Source organism: Phyllostomus discolor, chromosome 6, assembly GCF_004126475.2.
Source record: "Phyllostomus discolor isolate MPI-MPIP mPhyDis1 chromosome 6, mPhyDis1.pri.v3, whole genome shotgun sequence".
NCBI lineage: Eukaryota > Metazoa > Chordata > Mammalia > Chiroptera > Phyllostomidae > Phyllostomus > Phyllostomus discolor.
In genome coordinates, this window is record NC_040908.2 from 102,407,337 (window position 1) to 102,428,358 (window position 21,022).

The following is a 21,022-nucleotide window of genomic DNA, read 5'->3' on the forward strand; positions in this document are numbered from 1 at the left end:
GTCTGTGGAGCAAAACCAGTGGAACTTTCTGGTCAGGGACTTTGGTGAACAATCTTGCCTTATTTGGGTCCCCAAACAACAAGCTCTGGGGGCTCCAGGGCTTATCCTGCTGCCCCATTAGGGCAGAGAAGCTAATTCATAGCCCTACCTACTGCTACATAAAGTTCCCAGTCCTGACCACTAAGAAACCCTGACCAGAGAACCCAGGCTACCACGGAGCTGTTCTACAGCCTCACCTGGGCAGGGAACCAAGCCAGCGGTATCAACTGGCTGTTCTCAGCCAGCAGCACCCCACCCTGTCCATTGACTTCAAAGCCCAGACAGTGACCTCACCCAAAACAGATCCTGAGAGCAAGCCCCATGTGCCCAAAGGTGTTACCAGCAAACATGGGTAGAAACCCAAACTGAGCTGATTGATGAAGAACTGTCTCCACCGAAGTGAACCTGTGAAGTCTGGAAGAGGAGACTGCTTATTCAAATGGAGATACCAACAGAAGTAATCACAGATCACCAAAAAACCAGTACTAATAACACCACCAAAAAAAATAACAAAGTGCTAATAAATGATTCTAAAAAAAAGGGAGATCTATGAAGTCTCAAATAATTCAGAACAATCCTCCAAAAATTTAGTGAACAAGAACACACACAGAGACAACAAAATCAGGAAAACAGAACAAAAAGAAAAGTTCAACAAAGAAATAGAAACCATCAAAAACAAAATAAACACAAACCCTACAGCTGAAAAACACAGTGACTATAGTGAAGAATGCAATACATAACTTCAAAAGCAGATGACAATGCAAAAGAATTGGTAACATAGAAGACAGAACATTTGAAATTACCCAGTCAGAGGAGTAACAACAAAAAATGAAAGAGTGAAGAAAGTCTACAGGATTCATGGAACACAAACAAAAGAAACAATATCCACATCATAGGAATTCTAGCAAAAGAAGAGAGAATAAAATAAAAAACACCTATTTAAAGCAATAATGGCTGCAAACGTCCCAATCCTGGAGGTGGAAATGGACATCTGCTTTCACAAGGCCCAAAAGATCCTAAATATTGTAGTTTGAACTTGAATAGGGCTACACTGAGACACATCACAGTTAAGCACTGTTTAATGATGGGGATGCATTCTAAGAAATGTGTCATCAGGCAATTTCATTGTTGTGTGAACATCATAGGTGCACTTACATAAACCTAGATGCTATAGCCTACTACACACCTACACCATAACGTAGAACGTATTGCTCCTAGGCTATCAGCCTACACAGCATGTTACTGTTACAAAACATGAGAGTAAATCAACCACCAGAGAAAATTATATGACCAAGAGACTCAGCAAACATGAGATAAATGAGGCTGCTGCCAGCATAACAGAGCACACATTTTATAGCAAACTTTTTATAAGTAGAAAGAGTACACTCTAAAATAGCAGTAAGTATACTATAGTAAATACACTAGTAACAGTTGTTTATTGTCACTATCAAGTACTGTGTACTGTACATAATTGGAAGGAGTATATTTTATACAGCCGGCACTGCGGTGGATTTGTTTACAGCAGCATCACCACATCCATGAGTAATATGTTGTGCTATGATGTCATGATGGCTATGACATCATCAAACAATAGGAATTTTTCGGTTCCATTATAATCTTATGGGACCACCATTGTATATGTAATATGTTGTTGACTCAAATGTTGTTATGTGGCTTATGACTCTATAATTAAATTGTCAGAAGTCAAAGGAAGGCTTTTTAAAGCAGTAAGAAAAAGGAGAGAAATGACATACAGGGGAACACCTCCCCACCCCCATGAGACTATCAAAGGATTTCTCAACAGAAATGTTTCAAGCCAGGCAACCATGGTATACTCAAAATATACTCAAAATATTGAGGGGTGGGAAACATCTGTGAACCATGACTTCTATACCTGGCAAAGCTGGTTCTTTAGAGAGACAGGCTTTCCTGAAAAATAACTGAAAGAGTTCATCACCACTAGACTTGCCTTACAAAAAAAAGCTACAGGAAATTAATTGACTTAAAGGTAAAGAATGCTAACTGATATCATAAAAACATAAGAAGGTAATATAAAACCCACTGGTAATGATAAAATATGATTTGTATTACCAAGCTACAATAACCAAAACAGTATGATATTGGCATAAAAACAGACACATAAACCAATGGAACAGAAAGCCCAGAAATAAATCTGTACATATACAGGCAACTGATATTGACAAGAAGGCCAAGAATACACAATGGAGAAAAGATAGTCTCTTCAATAAATGGTGCTGGGAAAATTGGATATTCACTTGGCAAAAGAATGTAACTAGACACCTATCTTATACCATTCACAAAATTTAACTCAAATTGAATCAAAGACTTAAATTTAATACCAGAAACCATAAAACTCACAGAAGGTGGTCAAAAGGTACAAGCTTCCAGTTATAAGGTAAATTAAGTACTGGGAATATAATATATAATATGATGACTATAGTTAACACTGCTGCATGGTATCTATGAAAGCAAAGAAAGTAAATAAATCCTAAAAGTGCTTGTCACAAGTAAAAATATTTTATTCACTATTTTTTTGTTTTTGTTTTCTTCGTATGTTTTTGTATCTATATGAAATGGTGGATGTAACTAAACTCAATTTGGCAATCATTTCATGATATATGTTAAGTCAAATCATTATGCTGTGCACTCTAAATTTATAGAGTGCTGTATGTAAATTATAACTCAATAAACTATAAAATATTAATTTTAGGTATAATGGTATTATGTTTAAAAATTGTCCTTATGTTCATACGTGAAATACACAATCTCAATATGCACTCTTTATGATAAAAGCTGCCTAAATATTCCTTAAAGCCAAGTTAATCCAATTTACTCTAGAAGAAGGCATAAATGACTCTCATTCCATTATTTGTAAAGTTACTGCTATTTCTTTTTTTTGTCACACTGTGATGTTAAAGAGCTAATGGAATGAGTTAACCTGTAATGAAAGGCAGCTTTAATGCTGTAGAAATTTTTCACAAATAATCCAAAAGCAATTGTTCATACATGAATTAAGTTGTGTAAAGTGTAATAAAGTCTCGTATAAGTAGAATAAAAAGTCTTATAAATAGAATTCTCAACTATTTTCTATAGCTTTTCATGTAAATAATTATTATTCTTGTTTCTGAAATTTCTCAAGGAAACTGTACATTTTGGATGGTTAGTCCTCATTCTCCTTGTCAGCTAATGAAATAGGCTTTCTATCATATCTAAACAATGTTAATCACAGTAACAAAAACTTGGTACTACTAAAGTAACTACTATTGCTGTGCCCCTGTTTGTCCCATATCTTTCCTTATCCTGACCAAATCTCCTGAAAAACAAAACAAAACAAAACAAAACAAAAAACCAACAAAAAAAAACCCTGTTCTCTGGATCACTGTGGTATTTTATTTTGGGCGGAGTCAGGAGGGATATCCCAAGATAAGCAGAATCACTATTTTCTGCATATCCCCACTAGTTAAGATTTTATAATTCTTATAAAAAACAAAAACAAAATAAACTATTATTGCAAAAGCATCCATATTTTTCACACACTTGCCAAAGGCTACTTAGGGAGAGCAGCCTCTTTCAGTCATTCTCAAAGTCAGTGATTCTCAACCTTAGTTACACAAGGGGTGACAGAAAAAAAACAGAATTAATTTATAAAAATTTGTGTACTTATTCTTACATGTTTAAACTTCAGTCACCTTCAAAGTACTCTCTATTTCATGCAATGTACCTATGAAGATGTTTTTTCCACTGCTCAGAACAGTTTTTGAACTCATTGATTTTTAGGCCTTTTAGGGATTCTGCCATCTTTTGTTTCACCTTTTCCACACTGGCAAAATGTTTCCCTTTGAGGACTTTCCTTCGCTTTGGGAAACAAAATTCACTTGGGGCGAGATCAGGTGAAGAGAGAAGGTGGGACATGGGGGTCATGCCATTTTTGGTCAAAAACTGAACATTCAGCACACTGTTGGCAGGTATGCTTTAAATCAGCCATTGTGAAATGGGTAAACACATTGAAAGAGTCTTCAAAAAATTCACTGAAGCTGAATGCAGCCTCTCACTACACCAGCTGGTACACTGATATAGATAGGTTCCAAGAACACTCAGTAAGGGAGCCTGTACCACAAGGGTCCTGTCCTCTAGAAGATAATTCTGGTTTTTTGGATCCCACCCCTTGTATATCAGAATCACTTGGGCACGTTTTCATTCTATTCCCCACCCCAGCTTTAACTGGTCTTAAGTGGAATCAACACCAGCATTTTTAACACTGCAGGTTATTCTAAGGTGCTACTAAATTTGAGAAACATTGCTATAAGGTTTCTTGCAGTTCAAGGTTTTATACTTTTTTTAATTAAAATGGAATAACTACGAGATGATAGTTTCTGAGATTTATATTGCCAGAAACCTCTTTAATAACTTGATTGGGGAGGAAGTTAAAACCACTAGGTTTTATCGTCAATGTCCCTCCCCCACATCCTTCTCAAAGACAAAAAAGCATATAAAGAGGGATTCTCTTCCCTTTCTACTTTATCTAACCCCCAATTCTTTGTCCTTACTTTGTTGTCTTTCCTCATGAGGCTTTTCCACTTCAGACATGGATCAACCCACTCTCCCCTTCCGGCCTGCTGGGAGCTCCCAGCTGTTCTCGTTCTTAACTTCTCCCCACCCCCATAGTAATCCCCAGATAAGGTGTCTGACTTTAACTGGCACAATAAAACATTTGATTTAAACTCAAATTCAAACACACAGCCACACTCAACCCATCAGCAAAATCTCTCTTCATCTCCGCTGCTACCACCCTGGCCCACCATCCACTTGGACTGATTTGTTTAAAATCCTGCAATGGCTTCCCACTGCATTTCTATCAACCCAAACTCCCTGAAGGACTGCAGCAATCCCCAGCACACCTTTCTCCGTCCACCTTCATTACCTCTTTTACATCAGTGCAGAGCACAGATGTCCCTGCCTTGCCAAAATGTCACATGGACCAAATATCTGTGCCATCACCTCCTCAACAGGGAGAGTGACCACAGCACAGGCCTGGTGAGCCAGGCAAGGTCCTCTGTGTCCTCTGAGACCTGAACACCCTGTCTATCCCCTTCCACACATCCCTCCCGGCATCAGGGCCTGATTGGAGAGGCTTTATCTGCACAGAAGAAAAGAAAACAAAATTGCCCAGGGACACAGTACAGGCATGTCACAGAGATATTGAGTGTTCAGTTTCAGACCACCACAACAAAGAGAGTTATACCCTTTTCACTGGTGGAGTACCTTGCCTTCAATTTGCCGGGGGGTAGGTGAGGAATTCTAGCACCTGCGAAGTACAAGAAAGCTAAGTGCAATAAAACGAGATGCAACTTCTGGTCAAGATGAAGGCGTAGGTAAACATGCTTTGCCTCCTTGCACAACCACAGAATTACAACTACACCTCAAAACAAATAGCACCCAGAACTGTCAGAAAATCGAGCCGTATGGAAGGCCGACAACCAAGGATTTAAAGAAGCCACATTCATCCAGACCAGTGAGGGGGGGGGGGGGGGGGGTGAAGACATGGTGCGGAGCAGAAGGTGGCAGTATGGGTAGTCCAACATTCACATGCGGTGGATAAAAATCAGGAGGGATACTGTGACAGCGAGTGATCCAGCCCCACACCAGATCACCCAGCCCTGGGTTCCAGTGCTAGGAGGACAAATCTCTATAACTTGTGGCTGTAAAAAAAAAGAGGGATGGAGAGGCAGAAGAAATGGCTGTATTTTCAGGAGACTCCACTTAATGGCCCAGCACAAATTTAAAACACACACATAGACCTACCCTGCTGGGAACCACCCTGCCTGGTTTCAGGAGCTGTAACCCCACCAAGGCTAAGGCTGAGGGAGTGAGTGACCTTCAGGCCGTATGCCACTAAGGAGACAAAGCTTATCTCTCTGGCAGGGGCCCCACTCTTGCTCCTTTTACTTCATCCACACCTGGCCCCCAATGCTTGATCAGGTAGCCAATGACGGGTAAGATTCCTCAAGGGGGGAACAACCTAAGACAGGCACGATCATGTGGAGGCCCCAGGGAAGGACTTGGGGTGCTACAGCAAAAGGGGGTGATGGACCCTCGCCCCTCGGCTTTGACACAGCCTGAGTCTTCATCCTGTCTGCGAGAAGTCTCCTAATTTATTGGCTGCCTTGCTTCCTCTGCCTGACTTAATCCTGAAACAATGACAGAGGGCAGTGCAGCCCTGTGCTGGAAAGGGCAGGTTCCCCGGGTGATCAGGACCAAGAAAGAATACATAAAATCCTGTGCAACCTGCTTTGTTTAGAATGCTCTCAATTAAATAAGGGTCCAAGCAAGAAATGAGTTTGTTCCTCAAAGTTTTACAGCTCTTTTAGCTAATTGACCCTGACTCAGAATAGGCTCTCAGAGTTCTTTGTATGTTATCTATTGTTTGATCCTTACCGCCTGACAACGATTAATGAACTTTACCTGTATTCCTGTGCAATTTAAAAGCCAATAAAAACACTGTGAAGGGAAGGATCGAGGCACCCTCCCCTTAGGAGGGTAGCCATGCCGTCCCTTTTCCTCCACAGGACTCAGTAGTCTGTGTGAATGTCTCATGTCTCATCCATGATGCCACCGGCACTGCAGGTTAGTGAATGTGTCACCACCCACCCTGGGATTCAGCTCCAGGGCAACAGTTTGAAGGTGCCAGTCCCAAAGGGTGAGTGCCAGGCAAACCTTTAGAAGGCAGGCAACATCACAGTCCACCCTCCAAGCCTTCTTCCCCACAGAGCCACAAGGCGGTGGTGAAACAGGTTGCCCTGCCCTGGTGGTTACGTAGGGCTCTGCCCACACAATTTATAGGTACCTTTTCTACAGTAGGCCATGTTACTAAGACAAGGAGTCAAAGCAGCTCTACCTAATACACAGAAACAAACACAGGGAGGCTGCCAAATTGAGGAAACAAAGATACATGGCCCAAATGAAAGAACAGAACAAAACCACAGAAAAAGAACTAAACAAAATGGAGATAACCAAACTATTAGATGCAGAGTTCAAAACACTGGTGATCAGGATGCTGAAAGAATTCACTGAGTACGTCAACAAAATAAAAAGGACCCAGGAAGAAATAAAGGTTACATTAATTGAAATAAAGAAAAATCTACGGGAACCAACAGTGGAGGGGAGGAAGCCAGGATTCAAACCAATGATTTAGAACAAAAGGGAGAAATAAGCATTTAACCCGAACAGCAAGAAAAACAGAATTTTTTAAAAAAGAGGATAAAATAAGGAGCTTCTGGGACATCTCCAAACATACCAACAGCCAAATCATAGGGGTGCCAGAAGGAGAAGAAAAAGAGGAAGAAATTGAAAACTTATTTGAAAAAATAATGAAAGCAAATTTCCCTAATTTGGTGAAGGAAATAGACATACAAGTCCAGGAAGCACAGAGTCCCAAACAAATTGGACCTGAAGAGGACCACATGAAGACACATTATAATTAAAATGCTGAAAGTTAGATAAAGAATCTTAAAAGCAGAAAGAGAAAAGAAGAGTTACCTACAAAGGAGTTCCCATAGAACTGTCAGCTGATTTCTCAAAAGAAACCTTGCAGGCAAGAAGGGGCTGGAAAAAAGTATCCAAAGTCATGAAAGGCAAGGACCTACATCCAAGATTACTCTATCTAGCAAAGCTATCTTTTAGAATGGAAGGGCAAATAAAGTGCTTCCCAGACAAGGTAAAACTAAAGGAGTTCATCATCACCAAACCATTATTACATGAAATGTTAAAGCAACTTATTTATAAAAAAATCAAAATTATGAACATTAAAATGGCAACAAATTCACAGCTATCAATAACTGAATCTAAAAAAATCAAACTAAGCAAACCACCAGAATGTGAACAGAATCATAGATATGGAGATCGTTTGGAGGGTTATCAGCTGGTAGGAAGTAGGGGGAGAATTGGAGGAAAGGCAGAGATTAAGAAGCACAATTGGTAGGTACAAACTAGATAGGGAGATGTTAAGAACAGTATAGGAAATGGAGAAGCCCAAGAACTTACATGCACAACCCATAGATGTGAACTAAGGAGGGATGACAGCTGGAGGGAATGGGGACACCAGGCAGAACAGGGCAAAGGGAGAAAAATTGTGACAGCTATAATAGCATAATCAATAAAATATATTTAAAAAATAAAACGAGATGCCTATAAATACACTTATGGCAACTCTCCCATTAACATTAAGTCATGTTCTTCCTAGTTGTACAGGGAAAGGCCCTGGGTCCAGTTAAAGCTTTGTTGGGCAGAGTACAAGTGGTGATTTATTTTGACCAACAGGCTCTCTACTTATTGTGCAGGTAAGCAGGAGTAGCAAACTCAAAAACTGGTTTCCTTTTCACAGAGCTTCTTTTATCTTTTATTTTTTCACCAAAAATGTGTGTCAGGTGCTTGGGATGTGGTGGTGGTGAAGTTAGAACTGCCCAAGGAGCTTACTTTCTGTTCAGGAAGGGAGAGAGACTTATACAAAAGACCACACAAACAGATATGGTCGTCTGAAGGCCTGTAACTAGAGGGCAAGAACTGCCCTCCAAGGAAGCAGAGCTACAGTGGAGATCTAAAGGCTAAATGGGTGTTAATATGGGAAAGGCAAGGATAAGAGGAAACAGCTCTTCGGGGAGCAAGAAGAATAGAGGTGTACCTCAAAGACACTGCAGATTTGGTTCCAGAACACTGCAATGGAACAATTCATTATCTTTTTGCTGGTGGAAGACTTGCTTTCAATTTGTTTAAAGAAAAAAAAGCAACATCAGTGAAGTACAATACAGTGAAGCACAATAAAACAAGGCAGGCCTGTGTATAAAGCCCTGTAGCAGAGAGCTTCACAGAAGGGATCAAAAACAGGGTCACTGTGGATGGAGAATGAGAAACATTCAATTTTAATTTGTGCCAGGTGCTTTACATGTATCTCATTTATCCTGTGAGATAGCTATATTTTATCAGCTCAATTTTACAGAGGAAACTGAGGCACAGGGAGGTTCAGTAACTTGCCCAAGTTCACTTAATAGCAATGCAATTATTCTTCCCATTGTATCTTCCCCAAAATACAACAAAGCACACATACAGGGGGGGAAAGTACTAGAACCAGTGAATCAAAATCACCAGTGAAGTAAAAACAAAAAAAAAAAGGTCATCAAACCAGTTCTTACTGAACAGTCAGGTAATATATTAAAATTGTCATTTTTCAACTAGTTGTTTCCTGTCATAAGATGTACCCATAATGACAATGTTTTGTAAGAGTGGGTTAGTTCTCATTTTAAGAAACTGTACCTATGTAATTACATTTAAGATTAAAAAAAAAACCCTAAAAATACTTTGTGAAAGTGATTTGAATAATGATTAAAAAATGCTTGACCTGACAAGTGTGGCTCAGTGGACTGGGCAACGGCCTGCAAACCGAAAGGTTGCTGGTTCAATTCCCAGTCAGGGCACATGCCTGGGTTGCAGGCCAGGGCCCCAGTTGGGGGTGTGAGAGAGGCAACTGGTGGATGTATTTCTTGCATATCAATGCTTCTCTCCCTCCTTTCCCACCTCTTTAAAAATAAATAAATAAATAAATGAAATCTTTTAAAAAATGTTTTGCTACAATAGTGTGGTGACTGGTGGGAGGAGGAGTGTATACGGAAATCAAATGGTAATGGAAAGAAATATAAAAAAGACTAAATAAGAAAATAAAAACATAAAAATGCTTTGCTGTAGTTTCCAAAATTTCCATAAAACTATATGTAAGTATTTATAATCAGAAAAGAAATTAAGAAAGACACAGACAAGGTAACAAAATGACAAGCTAAAAATGACTAACAACCTACCCCATATTTTGCCACATATAATGCAAACCTTTTTGCCCAAATTTTTGAGGGAAAAATAAGGATGCATATTATACATGGGTAGTACTAATTCTGTATCTATATAAATGTTTTTAATTCTTTTATTTATGCTTATGCTTTAAAAGTGTAACTCTATAAAGCAATAATGATATCCATATGCAAAATAATATTCTGGAATATGATAATTGGTTTTGTTCCTAAATGTAAATAAATAAATAATTGAATTAAAAATTAAAACAAAAGATTTTTCCCCCTGAAAGTCTGGGCCAAAAATATGGCTGTGTATCTATACATGGCAAAATATGGTAATAAATGAGCAAAGGATGTAAACAGACATTTCTCACAAAAAGACATACAAATGATGTAAACATGAATATATATGAATGTGGTAGAGAATTACTAGGGAAGGACTCTTTCTATATAGATACACATACACCAAAAAACAAAAAATCCTGCTTATTTTTTTAAAATCACAATTCCAAACCATCTTCTTTAGTTGTTTCTCTCCTCCGTAGTCTGTATCTCTCCACCCGGATATATACTTCATAGAGCAGGGGCTTTTCTGTCTTACTTCCCACTAGATGCTTGTGCTTTCAAACAGTGACTAATAGAACAGGCAGTCAAAACAAGCATCTGTTTCCTAAATAAGTGAACATAATATTGCATGATTTTCCTACTCTATATTCCTTGAGACAACATCTGATGATGTTAAAAATTACCAACAATTTTCACATGCAATCTCAAAAACATGAGTTGAACACAATAAAGTCTTTGAGGGGTTTAGGCAGTTAAGTACAAACTAGTTCTTCATAACATATAAGAAATTCTTTTCTATATAAAATCTCTTATTACAAATAAATGTCAATGTCTATATGTCAGTCAGTCTGTCTGTCTGTCTATCACCATCTGCATCTAAAGCAACCTGTCAAGTCAAATGGTTCTTGTGTAATAGCAGCCTACAACCTAGCAGGAAGTTTCCATTGAATACTTATTTCATTCACAGAAGATTTTATCCAAAATAAGTGGAAAAAGGTATTAATGGAGTATGGAATTATATACCTGATGAATTCTTTCCATTTCAGTAGGACTTTTAGTGTTTTCACTGGGGGTAAAAATTGGAATACAGAATTATCTGAGTAAGTTGTTCCCAAATTTCCACCCCTCCTCTTCTGTAGAAAAAAATAAGCCCAATTCACATGCATCTGCTCAAATTTGCTAGGTTCTGCCATGTCTATGGAGAACAATCCTACCAGAGTAACCCAAGTGACTGAACCAAGGATGGGTTACCAAGCCAAATGCAATCACGTATACAAATGGAACATTAAAAGAGACCAACTGCTTTGAAACTGGTTTGGTACAAATAATGCCCAAGGAAAGAGCTTCAAAATGAAGTAGTACCAAGAACCCCTCAAATTCTTCTTTTTAGAGAAGCATCAATGCTAAGTAATCGAGGCTGAATCCTGAATGATAGTGAACTGTTGTGCTGGCTACTGATGAGACCTGCTGTCCATCCTGAACCACATCACCCTCTCTAGTATCCTTGCCCAAACTCTTGCTACCAAAAATCATTCAGGCATGTGTCTTTCTTGCACCATGAAGAATAAATTCATCCATCCAGAGACCCTAAAATATAAACCCTCTAACTATACATAAAATCTCCATAATCTGAAAGCATTAACAAGTCCCTGCAGAAAAGAATGTTCAAAATATGGCTGTCTTCAAATAACAATTACGGCAGTTGAAAAATAAAAGAACCGCTACACATAATTCAGTGGTACAATTGGAAAGTAACCTTAATTCCTGTTTCTTTGACCTCAAGTATCTATCTTACTCTATAAACAAGAAGAAAAAAAACCCAGCTATAATAATGGGTAAGATTAGAGCAGGGACCACTCATGTTTACAAGATGTGTACAGTGGTTCTTTGATAAAGTCAAGTCAGCAATTACAAAATATGTATTTTGTTTGATAATTCAGTTCAACCACCATGTGTGCATATCTACTATGTACCGAGCATACTCTTAGGAGCTAGGATAAATAAATCACAGACACCACTTTCAAGGAACTTAGATGGAGACTAAAAAACGAAAGAGAAAAAAGATTTATTGAATTCAATGTGTAAGTCCTATAAAAGTGATAGGCGCCTAATGTGGTAATATTGCTGGCAATTTCCACTTTTTCGCAGAACACACATCATACAAGAGTTTGCCAAAAAAAGATGGTATGTTCCTCTTGGGACTGGTACCAAATAAACTGGGCTAAATAAATAGCACCAAAAAAATTGGTGAATGGTATATTCAAAAAAGCAATGTTTCAACAATTAGGAGCACCCATGTTACCACAAAACAAAACATTAAGCGTCAGGTCCTATACAAATTCAATATGTTACAGGAGAGTTTTCAAGATACAAAGAGAATAGGAGGAACATAAGTTCAGGTAAGTGTTACACAATGTACAACAAAAACTGTATTATCTGGTTTCAATGGAAAAAACCTGAAGCAATGCTTTCTTTTCTTTCTCAATAAATTTCCCTGGGCTAGAAAGGACATTTGAAATCATCCCACTGACTCTGGAGCTGTTCTCAAAGTATTGTGTTGTTCACAGTTATCATCAGCAGTATACCTTGGTATATCTTGGCTGAAAAAAAATTTCTTTAAAGATTTTATTTATTTTATTTTTAGACATAGGGCAAGAGAGGGAGAAGGAAACGGAAGCATCAATGTGTGGTTGCCTCTTGGGCACCCCCTACTGGGGACCTGGCCTGTAACCCAGGCATGTGCCCTGACTGGGAATCAAACCTGTGACCCTTTGGTTCTCAGGCTGGCATTCAATCCACTGAGCCACACCAGCCAGGGCAAGTTTTTTAAAGTTAAGGCTGCACCACAGTTTCAGGATGTTCAGCAGTACAGAATTAGAGTTAATAAAGGTTAACAGGAAAAGACACCTAAGAATTTAATAAAATATTTTGAGAAAACCCTCCCACAATTGCCCAATAATAATCATTATTACATTTTTGGGTAATCTATCCAGTCTTCCCCCCTCAATAAGAATTTTTCTATAGAATTGCTAAAGATAAAATAAAAGTATATCCTGGCTATATTCACCCAGCAACCAGTAGGAAAAAGGCATAGATTATGAAAAGCACAGAGGTAAACTAAGAATATGAACTACATGGGACACTGGGACACCCATGAGAATAAAAACTCTACAAAGTTGCACAACAATGCAAATGTACCTAATACCACTGAATTGTGCACTTAAAAATGGCTCACATCATAAATATTATCTTATGTATACTTCCCACAATGAAAACAAAACAAAACATCTTCCACCTCCTACCAAAAAAAGAAATCTCCAAGAAACCAGGGCTTGGTCCATTTTGTATCCTTAGTATCTAGAGCATTAGACACTCAATAAATATTTGTTAATAAAGCTAAAGAAAATGGGTCTAATGATAGGATCTGTGTGCTTTTTCTCTAGTTTCTACCTATCAACTCTGAGGAATAAGGATAATAAAAAGATAACTTAAATATTGCTTATAAAAAACACACCCTGATGGTTTACTACTGATATTTACAACATCAACCTGGTTCCTATATCTATCTTTTCATGTTAGTGAGCTCAGAATTCCAAGGAAGAAATCCATTTCTCCCAAACTGAAAGCACAGGGAAAATGTATCAATAATTGTTTCTACAGGGAAGCAAGATGTGTATGTGCATGGCAGGTGGTGGATGGGCGGGGGAGGGCAGTGCTGAAGTCTGATGGTTGAAATGTAAGCAGGGTCTTCTTAGAGTCTGTCAAGGCAAATTAAGGCTGCCCTGGCTGACCAGCTTAAAGTGACTTGTTTCACCAGCAAAACAAGCAGACTTATGTATTCACATTTCACATCTGCAAGCAGAGTGCAAAACCTTCCCAACTAAAAATGTTCTTCAAAACACAATATGGCCCCAGCTGGGTAGCTCAGTTGGTCAGTGCATCATCCTGATGTGCCAAGGTTGTCTGTCTGTCTGTCTCTTCCTCTACCCCAAATCAATAAACCCACACAGTATGAAATTCTAACATGCTTTTAGTTTTAGAATGTATTCACCTCTTTGCTAGATTGAAAAAGACTATTCACTAGTGGACTATCATTTATTAATGCCTACTAAGGGCAGCCCCTGAGGCAGGCTGTAGGGATTCATGAATAAATGGTGGTTGAAACAGGTCAGTATACCAGATTTCATGTATATACTTTCCCAGCTGATAGTTCTTTATGTGTTCTAGATAGATAAAAATTCATTCCTTGAACCTTTCTAAACTCATCTGTTGACTTAGTAGTGGAGCTTTTGAGAAGTGTGGAAAATTTCCATCCTGGAGATCCTATAAAAATAAATAGCCTGTGATTAATGGGCACTTAATATTTAACTAACACTGGTAATATATTGTGGTGGTGTGGGGAGGGTAGGTTATTACACAAGTTCTAATGTCTACTTTTGCCACTGTTGCAGTGAAACATACTGTCAGTAAATCTGGAACTGTATTATTGGTTTTTCATGAAGAAATGTAGAGAAGACAAATTCATTTTTAATTGGAAGCTGTCTCAGTATGACTCAATTTTTAATTAGCACCTTAAAGATTTGGAAAAGGTTTAGGGGGATTCTATGTCCCAGGTAAGCAACTTTTTCTGCTGGTTTATGCATTTTGTGTCTTTGTGTAATGGAAAATTAAATATATATACCACACAGGAAGAAAGCAAGTGCATTATTGTATACTTTTCACAAAGGTAGCCTCCCTCAAAGAAAACCCCCCAGAGTACAAAAAAGGTAAGCAATAACAAGTTTGAAGGATCTTTATTACATGTGCAAATTTCTTCCTCTTGATGGAACTATAATACACAAAAAGATCTGGTGTGAAGATTCAACTAGAAAAAGATCAAGGTCAGTAGACTATACAGATGTATATAGCAGTAGGTATCAAACAAATACCAATGTTATGAAAAGCTTAGAACATGCCAAGCCTCCTAGGGAGCATGTAACTTGCATTAGCTCATCTAACACTCTCAACAATTCCGAGACAGGAATATTGTATTGCGACAGGAACTGAGGCCCAGAGAAGGCCACCCAGCTAGTGAGTACCAGAGTCTGGATTTGGACCAAGCTGTTTAATTCCAAAGCTTGTGCATGTGAATGCTAAAGTGGGACTGTTGATTTTCTACTATAAACCTGTTCTCCCCCAGTCTTCCCAGTTGGTGCATTACCAGTTGTTTGACCCCCCCCAAACCAAGGTGTCATCCTTTAATACCTCCCTCTTCCTCACTCCAACATCCAATCCATTATACCAAGTGACTTCAGTTCCACCCCCTGAATAGATATAGAATGCATCCACTCAATCTCCACCATCATCTTTGGTCTGGACTACTGCAAGAAACTCATATTTGTCTCCCAGCTATTGTCACTCTTATGGGGGATGATTTCCTGGCAACCGATTTTTTATTTTTTGCTTGAGAAAGAAGACAGAATCTCTCTAGCTAATTTTTCTCCTTTTTTCAATAAACATACTTGAAATATTTGCTGTGGGCAGGCACTGTTTTTTTATCTAAGAGACAACAGTAAGTTCAAGAAGTCCGAAGCTTTACCTAACAGAAAGACCAAGTATTCAATTGAATGATGTACTGAATGGAAAAAAACAAAAACAAAACAAACAAACAAAGAGTTAAATTCATGAAGCAGCACAGACTCACTATGGATTTATTTCATTTCCTAATTTGGTACGCATTATGGTGGCTTTTGAAGCCTGTATCTTACTTTAGAAAGTCCCTGTTATTTGAAATGCCACGTTCTCCCCATGACCCCACTCCCCACCAGTCTAAGAACAGTTCAACTACGGCTTGGGCTTGACTGAGAACTGATACACATGATCAAAAGAGGTAGAAATGGCCATTTCCTCCTGACAACCTATTTGAACTCCTTGGACTTTTCCATTAAAGTCCTTGGACTTTTCCATTGAAGTGTCAATAAAATCCCCTTTTTCCCCTAAGGTTGCTTAGGGTGGGTTTCTGTCATCTGCCACCAAGAGCCCTAGTAATAGCCTCTATCTTCTCTCTTCCCTTAATGTTTCTCATTGCACTACCACAATCTATCCTGTTTGCTAACTTGTTCATCCTCTCCCCACCCCCAACTGAGGATATTTATGAATCCATGCAGTAGACTATGAAGAATATATTAAAAGAAGAATTTCAGTAATGTTTTTTATCCTCTCCCACAATATTCTGGGCAGGGCTGTATTGTGGATTTAAGCATTATCATCTTGGCAAACCAATATCACCTAATGTGGCAAAATGGTTAACTGAGAGTTTGGATTCCAGTCTCTGAGGGCAAACATGTAAAACAAACAACACAGAATAAGTTAGGTAACTTCTCAGTCTCAGTTTTATCTATAAAATGGGGATGATACTATGAGGATTCTGTTGGATATGGTATGAACCCCAATTAGCATAGTGTGAAGTACATAAAAAAATGTGTGGTACAGGTTAGCTCTATCACTGTATTTCATAATGACACTTTATCAGATTACACACTATATGAAGACTAGAACATTTATTTTTTTTTTTGAGATATCCTCTACAGAGCCTTTCTTTAGTTTCAAGGCAACATTACTGCCTGTAAAAAATGGATTCCAGTTTATGTTGGTTATACTAGTTCCTGCAAAAGGCCTTCGTATGGTTCAGCACTCATTCCAAGTTTTCCAAATAGCATTAACCTCTTGTGAGACTTTGAGTAATAAACAGAATAAGCAGCGAATGTTAAAATAGGATAAAAAATCTGTTGTAAAGGCAAAAGAAAAAGAGCAAGGACCCTCAGTTTCTTTAATCATCAATTCATTCGAGAAACAAAAAAGATTTCTCTCACAAAGCAACAAATATAAAATTATTAGTATAAAATTAGCACCAAGATATACTTTTTCATCCCAGATTGTTTACTTTTACAATAAAACATCTCATAATATTGAAAATATGATGAACATGACTTACTGATCCTTTTCTTAAATGATCTCAAAATTAGATCTGCAAAGCCAGTTTGTCACATGCACAATTCAACAAAGCAAACAAAGAAATCGGCAAAACAAACAAAAGTTGTTATTGTCTCACTTAGATTATTCTAGCAAAAGCAGGTGTTGAGCCTGAACCGTCTGGTTTTGCAAGCTGTCCTCTTTATCTAGATAAAACTAATGTCAGGCTAAATACAAAGAAGGTGGACAGAATTTAAATCCATTAAAAAACTGACTCCTTTAAAGCAATTTATTTTAATTTATTGACCATTACCCTGACTTCTAGAATAGTTTACAAGTAAAATGTAATTTACACAGCAAATCCCAGTTTTCTGGCCTTTTCCAAGGCCTAAAGGGAAAGCCCCTTCCGCAAGAAGAGTTCTGCCCTCACTGACGACATCATGGGGTCCTGACTATTCTCAGCGGGGATTTTAAGGCTGCACAGCTGATGCACTGATGCACGCCTTGCTGGTTTATGGCCCAAGAGGGGCAGGAGGCGCCCTTCCCACCCGGGCATAAGCCTTACCAGCGCCCGGGAGGTCAGGGTGCACTTCCCAAAAGTTCCCAACCTGCCACATTAGCCCCAAAGTCTTAACTTGAAAGGTGTGGGGCCATGAGACTATAAATCATTTGTTCGATACTACACAATTAGACGATAAAACGCCACGGAGACTCCTGAAAAGTTCCCCAACGAACTGGTAGACATGTTTCCGCAGGAACCGGTAGACATGTTTCCAGCCCACCTACTCCTGAGTACAAAAGAAAGCACTAGATAAAGGGAAAGGTTGGAACAAATAAAGTAACACCAGGGGAAGACTGGTACAACTAACTTGAGCCCTCCGCTGAAAGTCCGTCCTTCGGGTGACTCAACAGGTTATACGCACTCCTTCGGGTTTGCTACCTCCGTTCGCAGAGAAAACGGAAGGGATGCACCAGACAATCTGCTCAGCAGGCAGCTCCGGGGGCAAGCGGCAGGCCCGCTGGAGCCTCAGTTTCCCCAATCCCTGTGCAGTCACCTCCAGTTTGGACCCCTGCGTTTGGCATAAGACACGCAGAACTTTTCCTCACAACCACATCCCAACTTGGAAACTCCCGCTGGGCAGCGCGCCTCCTCTAAAAGCGCGGCCTGGCGCCCCCGGCAGCCACTTACCCGCCGAGTCCTCGCCTTCCACGGCGACTTTCAGCAGCGCGAGCACGAGCAGCGCCCCCACGAAGAACAGGGCCCAGCTACCTCGGGTGCCGAGTCCCATTGTTCTCAAGGCAGGACGCAGCGGCCTCGTGGGTCCTCAACTGAGGTGGCAGTGGCGCGAGCTGGAGCGGTGCCTCTACACACCCAGCCTGTTCCGCGTCCGCTTCCGCCAAGCACGCCTGCCTTCCCGCCACCTGCCCCGCAGTGGCTCAGTAGGGTGCCGGAGCAGGGCTTGAAGCGAGCGCCCCGAACCTAGCCCGGGTGGTGGGACAGTGCCCACCGGAGGTGAGGGGGCGGGGCCGGCATGCGGGGCGGGGTTTGTGAAGGTTGGCGCCCTCACCGTCCTCCCGGCGTCCCCCTCTGATGTGCGCCTGAGAGCCGGGAACGTTCGAGCAAGTTTCCTTTCTTGTCGGAAATGGCAAGTTTTGTTCTCTCCGATAAAAGCAAGCACCACTGCCTCTCCGGATGCTGGGCACACCAGGCTTTGCTGGGCCCGGAAGGATGTCTGTGAAGCGCAGCTTTCGGGTGGGGGCACTGGGGTGCGTGCAGCTGACAGGGAAAATTTGCAGGCGGGGACAACAGAGCAGGGAGGTGAAGGAGAGAAACTCCTGGTAGTGGTGGCGGTGGGATTCTTTCTGAGAAGTCCTGGGTCGTTGGCGCTTTCTTTTCTTGACCCAGCCTAAGTTGGGTGGGGAGGGGGTGGCAATGACAAACTTCATTGCTTAAGTTCATATGTAAAATATGATCTCTATATCACAAATTATACCTCATCCTCTTCCACAGGTTCCCTGCATCTCTGGATAAAGATACATTGTGTGCAAAAAAGAGATTAGCGGAGTGGTGAGGGATAGACGGGAACAGAAGAGTTGGTAACATTTCATACGCAAGTATAGCCAGCCACCAAGGCTGAGGTTGCACAAATCCCACCTAGTCCCTTCTCTCCTTGGTGTCTGTTGTCCCAGTTCAGATGGAATAACGTGTTTTGAATAGTTTTTGATAAAGCCCTCTTAAGCCCTTGGAACCAGTTCCACTAACCTGTCTTGACTTGCAGTGCTTCTGAAGTCTGCATCTTCTTTTTGCTGAGAACTGAGAAGCGACCTGTAGCAACCTGTGACTGATGCAGGAGAAAGACTGGTTTGACTCCTGGTTTGGGTGGGAAACCCTCAGCGAAGATGAAAAACAGAAGGATCCAGGGCACTTAAAATCATGGTGAATCCCCCACCTGCAAAGCTCTAAATGTTGCAGGTCATTGGCGTTTGATCCAAATTTTATGAAATAAAGGCCACATCACATTTCACTCCCAAAAATATGTTATGGGAGATAGTACTTTCTGATCTCAGGTAAATCTATCAATATGGAGATGACCTCTCATAGAAATTAGCACGGGCAATCTCTCCTAAATAGGCTATTCCCTAAATAGGCTCTCCTATAGGCTTCCACCTGTTGATTCAGCCAAACCTGGCATCCAAAATGGTCAAAAAGCAGGCACTGCACATTTAGCTTTTGGTTACTCTACTTAATTGGGGAATCTGATGTAGGGGTAAATTGTTTTGATGACTGAGTACTTATCCTGGTGTCCAAGCATTTCACAATCCAGGCTAAGCCAGTCTTTCCAGCCTTGGTTTGGCTGCCCATGAGCAATGGTGCTTTCTTGTTCCTGGCATTTGCATACATTGTTCTATCTTTCTGAAATGCCCTCCTCCCTTTCCATTCTCTTCGCTAATCCACATCTAACACTTTCTTTAAGGCTTAGTGTACATCTGTCTGGGAATCTGGAGTGGACTATGAGATGATTGCAGAAGTGAAATGAGAAAGTATGAAACACAAGATGTCTACTTGACAGTTTCTCCTGGGATTGACTTCACACTCAGATGCTCTCTGTGGTTTGATTTCTGTGCCTGAGGTATAAGTGGGTGTGCCCAGCTTCACTTTGATAATAATAGCACAGAACTGTGGGTTGGCTGTGTTTTTTTCTGGTCTGAGGAGAGGTGAAAGAGGCAAGAAACTGTCCTTTCTGCCCTCTTAGAAACTCCTATGAGAGATCCGAACTCCATGAGGGGAAATCTGGACCCAGTTTTGTCTCAGGCTCTGTCCCCATCACCGCACCAACGTTTTACTTTAGTAACATGAAATGCCTGGAAGCCCTTGGCAGTCTAGCTCTCCCCTACTCTTCCAGTCTCGTGTCTGAATCCCTCTCTGTAACCTCACCAGTCTACTCTCCAAAGTTCTGCAAATATGCCAGGGCCTTCCATGCCCCTGTGTCTTTGCTCCTGCTCTTCCCTTTGCCTAAAGATGCCTTCTGACCTCTTCTCCTGGGCAGTTTTCCCTCATCTCTCATGATTCCTTTCTTGTGTCACCCTCTGCCCAGCCATCTGGGCAGATTTTAGTGCTCTAATCCCTCTGCTCATACTTTATCAGTTTGGTCTCCCTGCAAACCCTCTTTCCCTCTAATCTATTCTTCACACAGTAGCCAGTGGGATCCATCTACAGATTCCAGATCATGCTATTGCCCTGCCACCTTCCTGAGTCCAAAGCCAGGGCCTGTGTCTTCATGACCTGCAAGGACCTACACGACATAGTCCTTGGCTGCTAATCAGTTTCTTTTTTTAAAAAAATATATTTTATTGATTATGCTATTACAGTTGTCCCATTCCCCCCCTTTTCTCCCCTCTACCCTGTACCTCCTCTCCCACCCACATTCCCCCCCTTTAGTTCATGTCCATGTGTCATACTTATGAGTTCTTTAGCTTCTACATTTCCCATACTATTCTTGCCCTCCCCCTATCTATTTTCAACCTACATTCTATGCTACTTATTCCCTGTACCTTTTCTCCCTCTCTCCTCCTCCCACCCCCCTGTTGCTAACCCTCCATGTGACCTCTAT

General features: G+C 40.4%; 1 protein-coding gene across 1 annotated transcript in view; it reads right to left on the reverse strand.

Moving 5' to 3' along the window:
- The window catches only part of TMEM123 (transmembrane protein 123), a 39,442-nt gene extending 21,079 nt beyond the window's left edge, over window positions 1-18,363 (reverse strand). The window contains exon 1 of the mRNA XM_028514498.2: window positions 18,100-18,363. Within this exon, the coding sequence (XP_028370299.1) occupies window positions 18,100-18,199 (100 nt within the window). The 5' untranslated portion in view covers window positions 18,200-18,363. The remainder of the gene's footprint in view (window positions 1-18,099) is intronic.
- Between the last annotated feature and the right edge of the window lie 2,659 nt (window positions 18,364-21,022).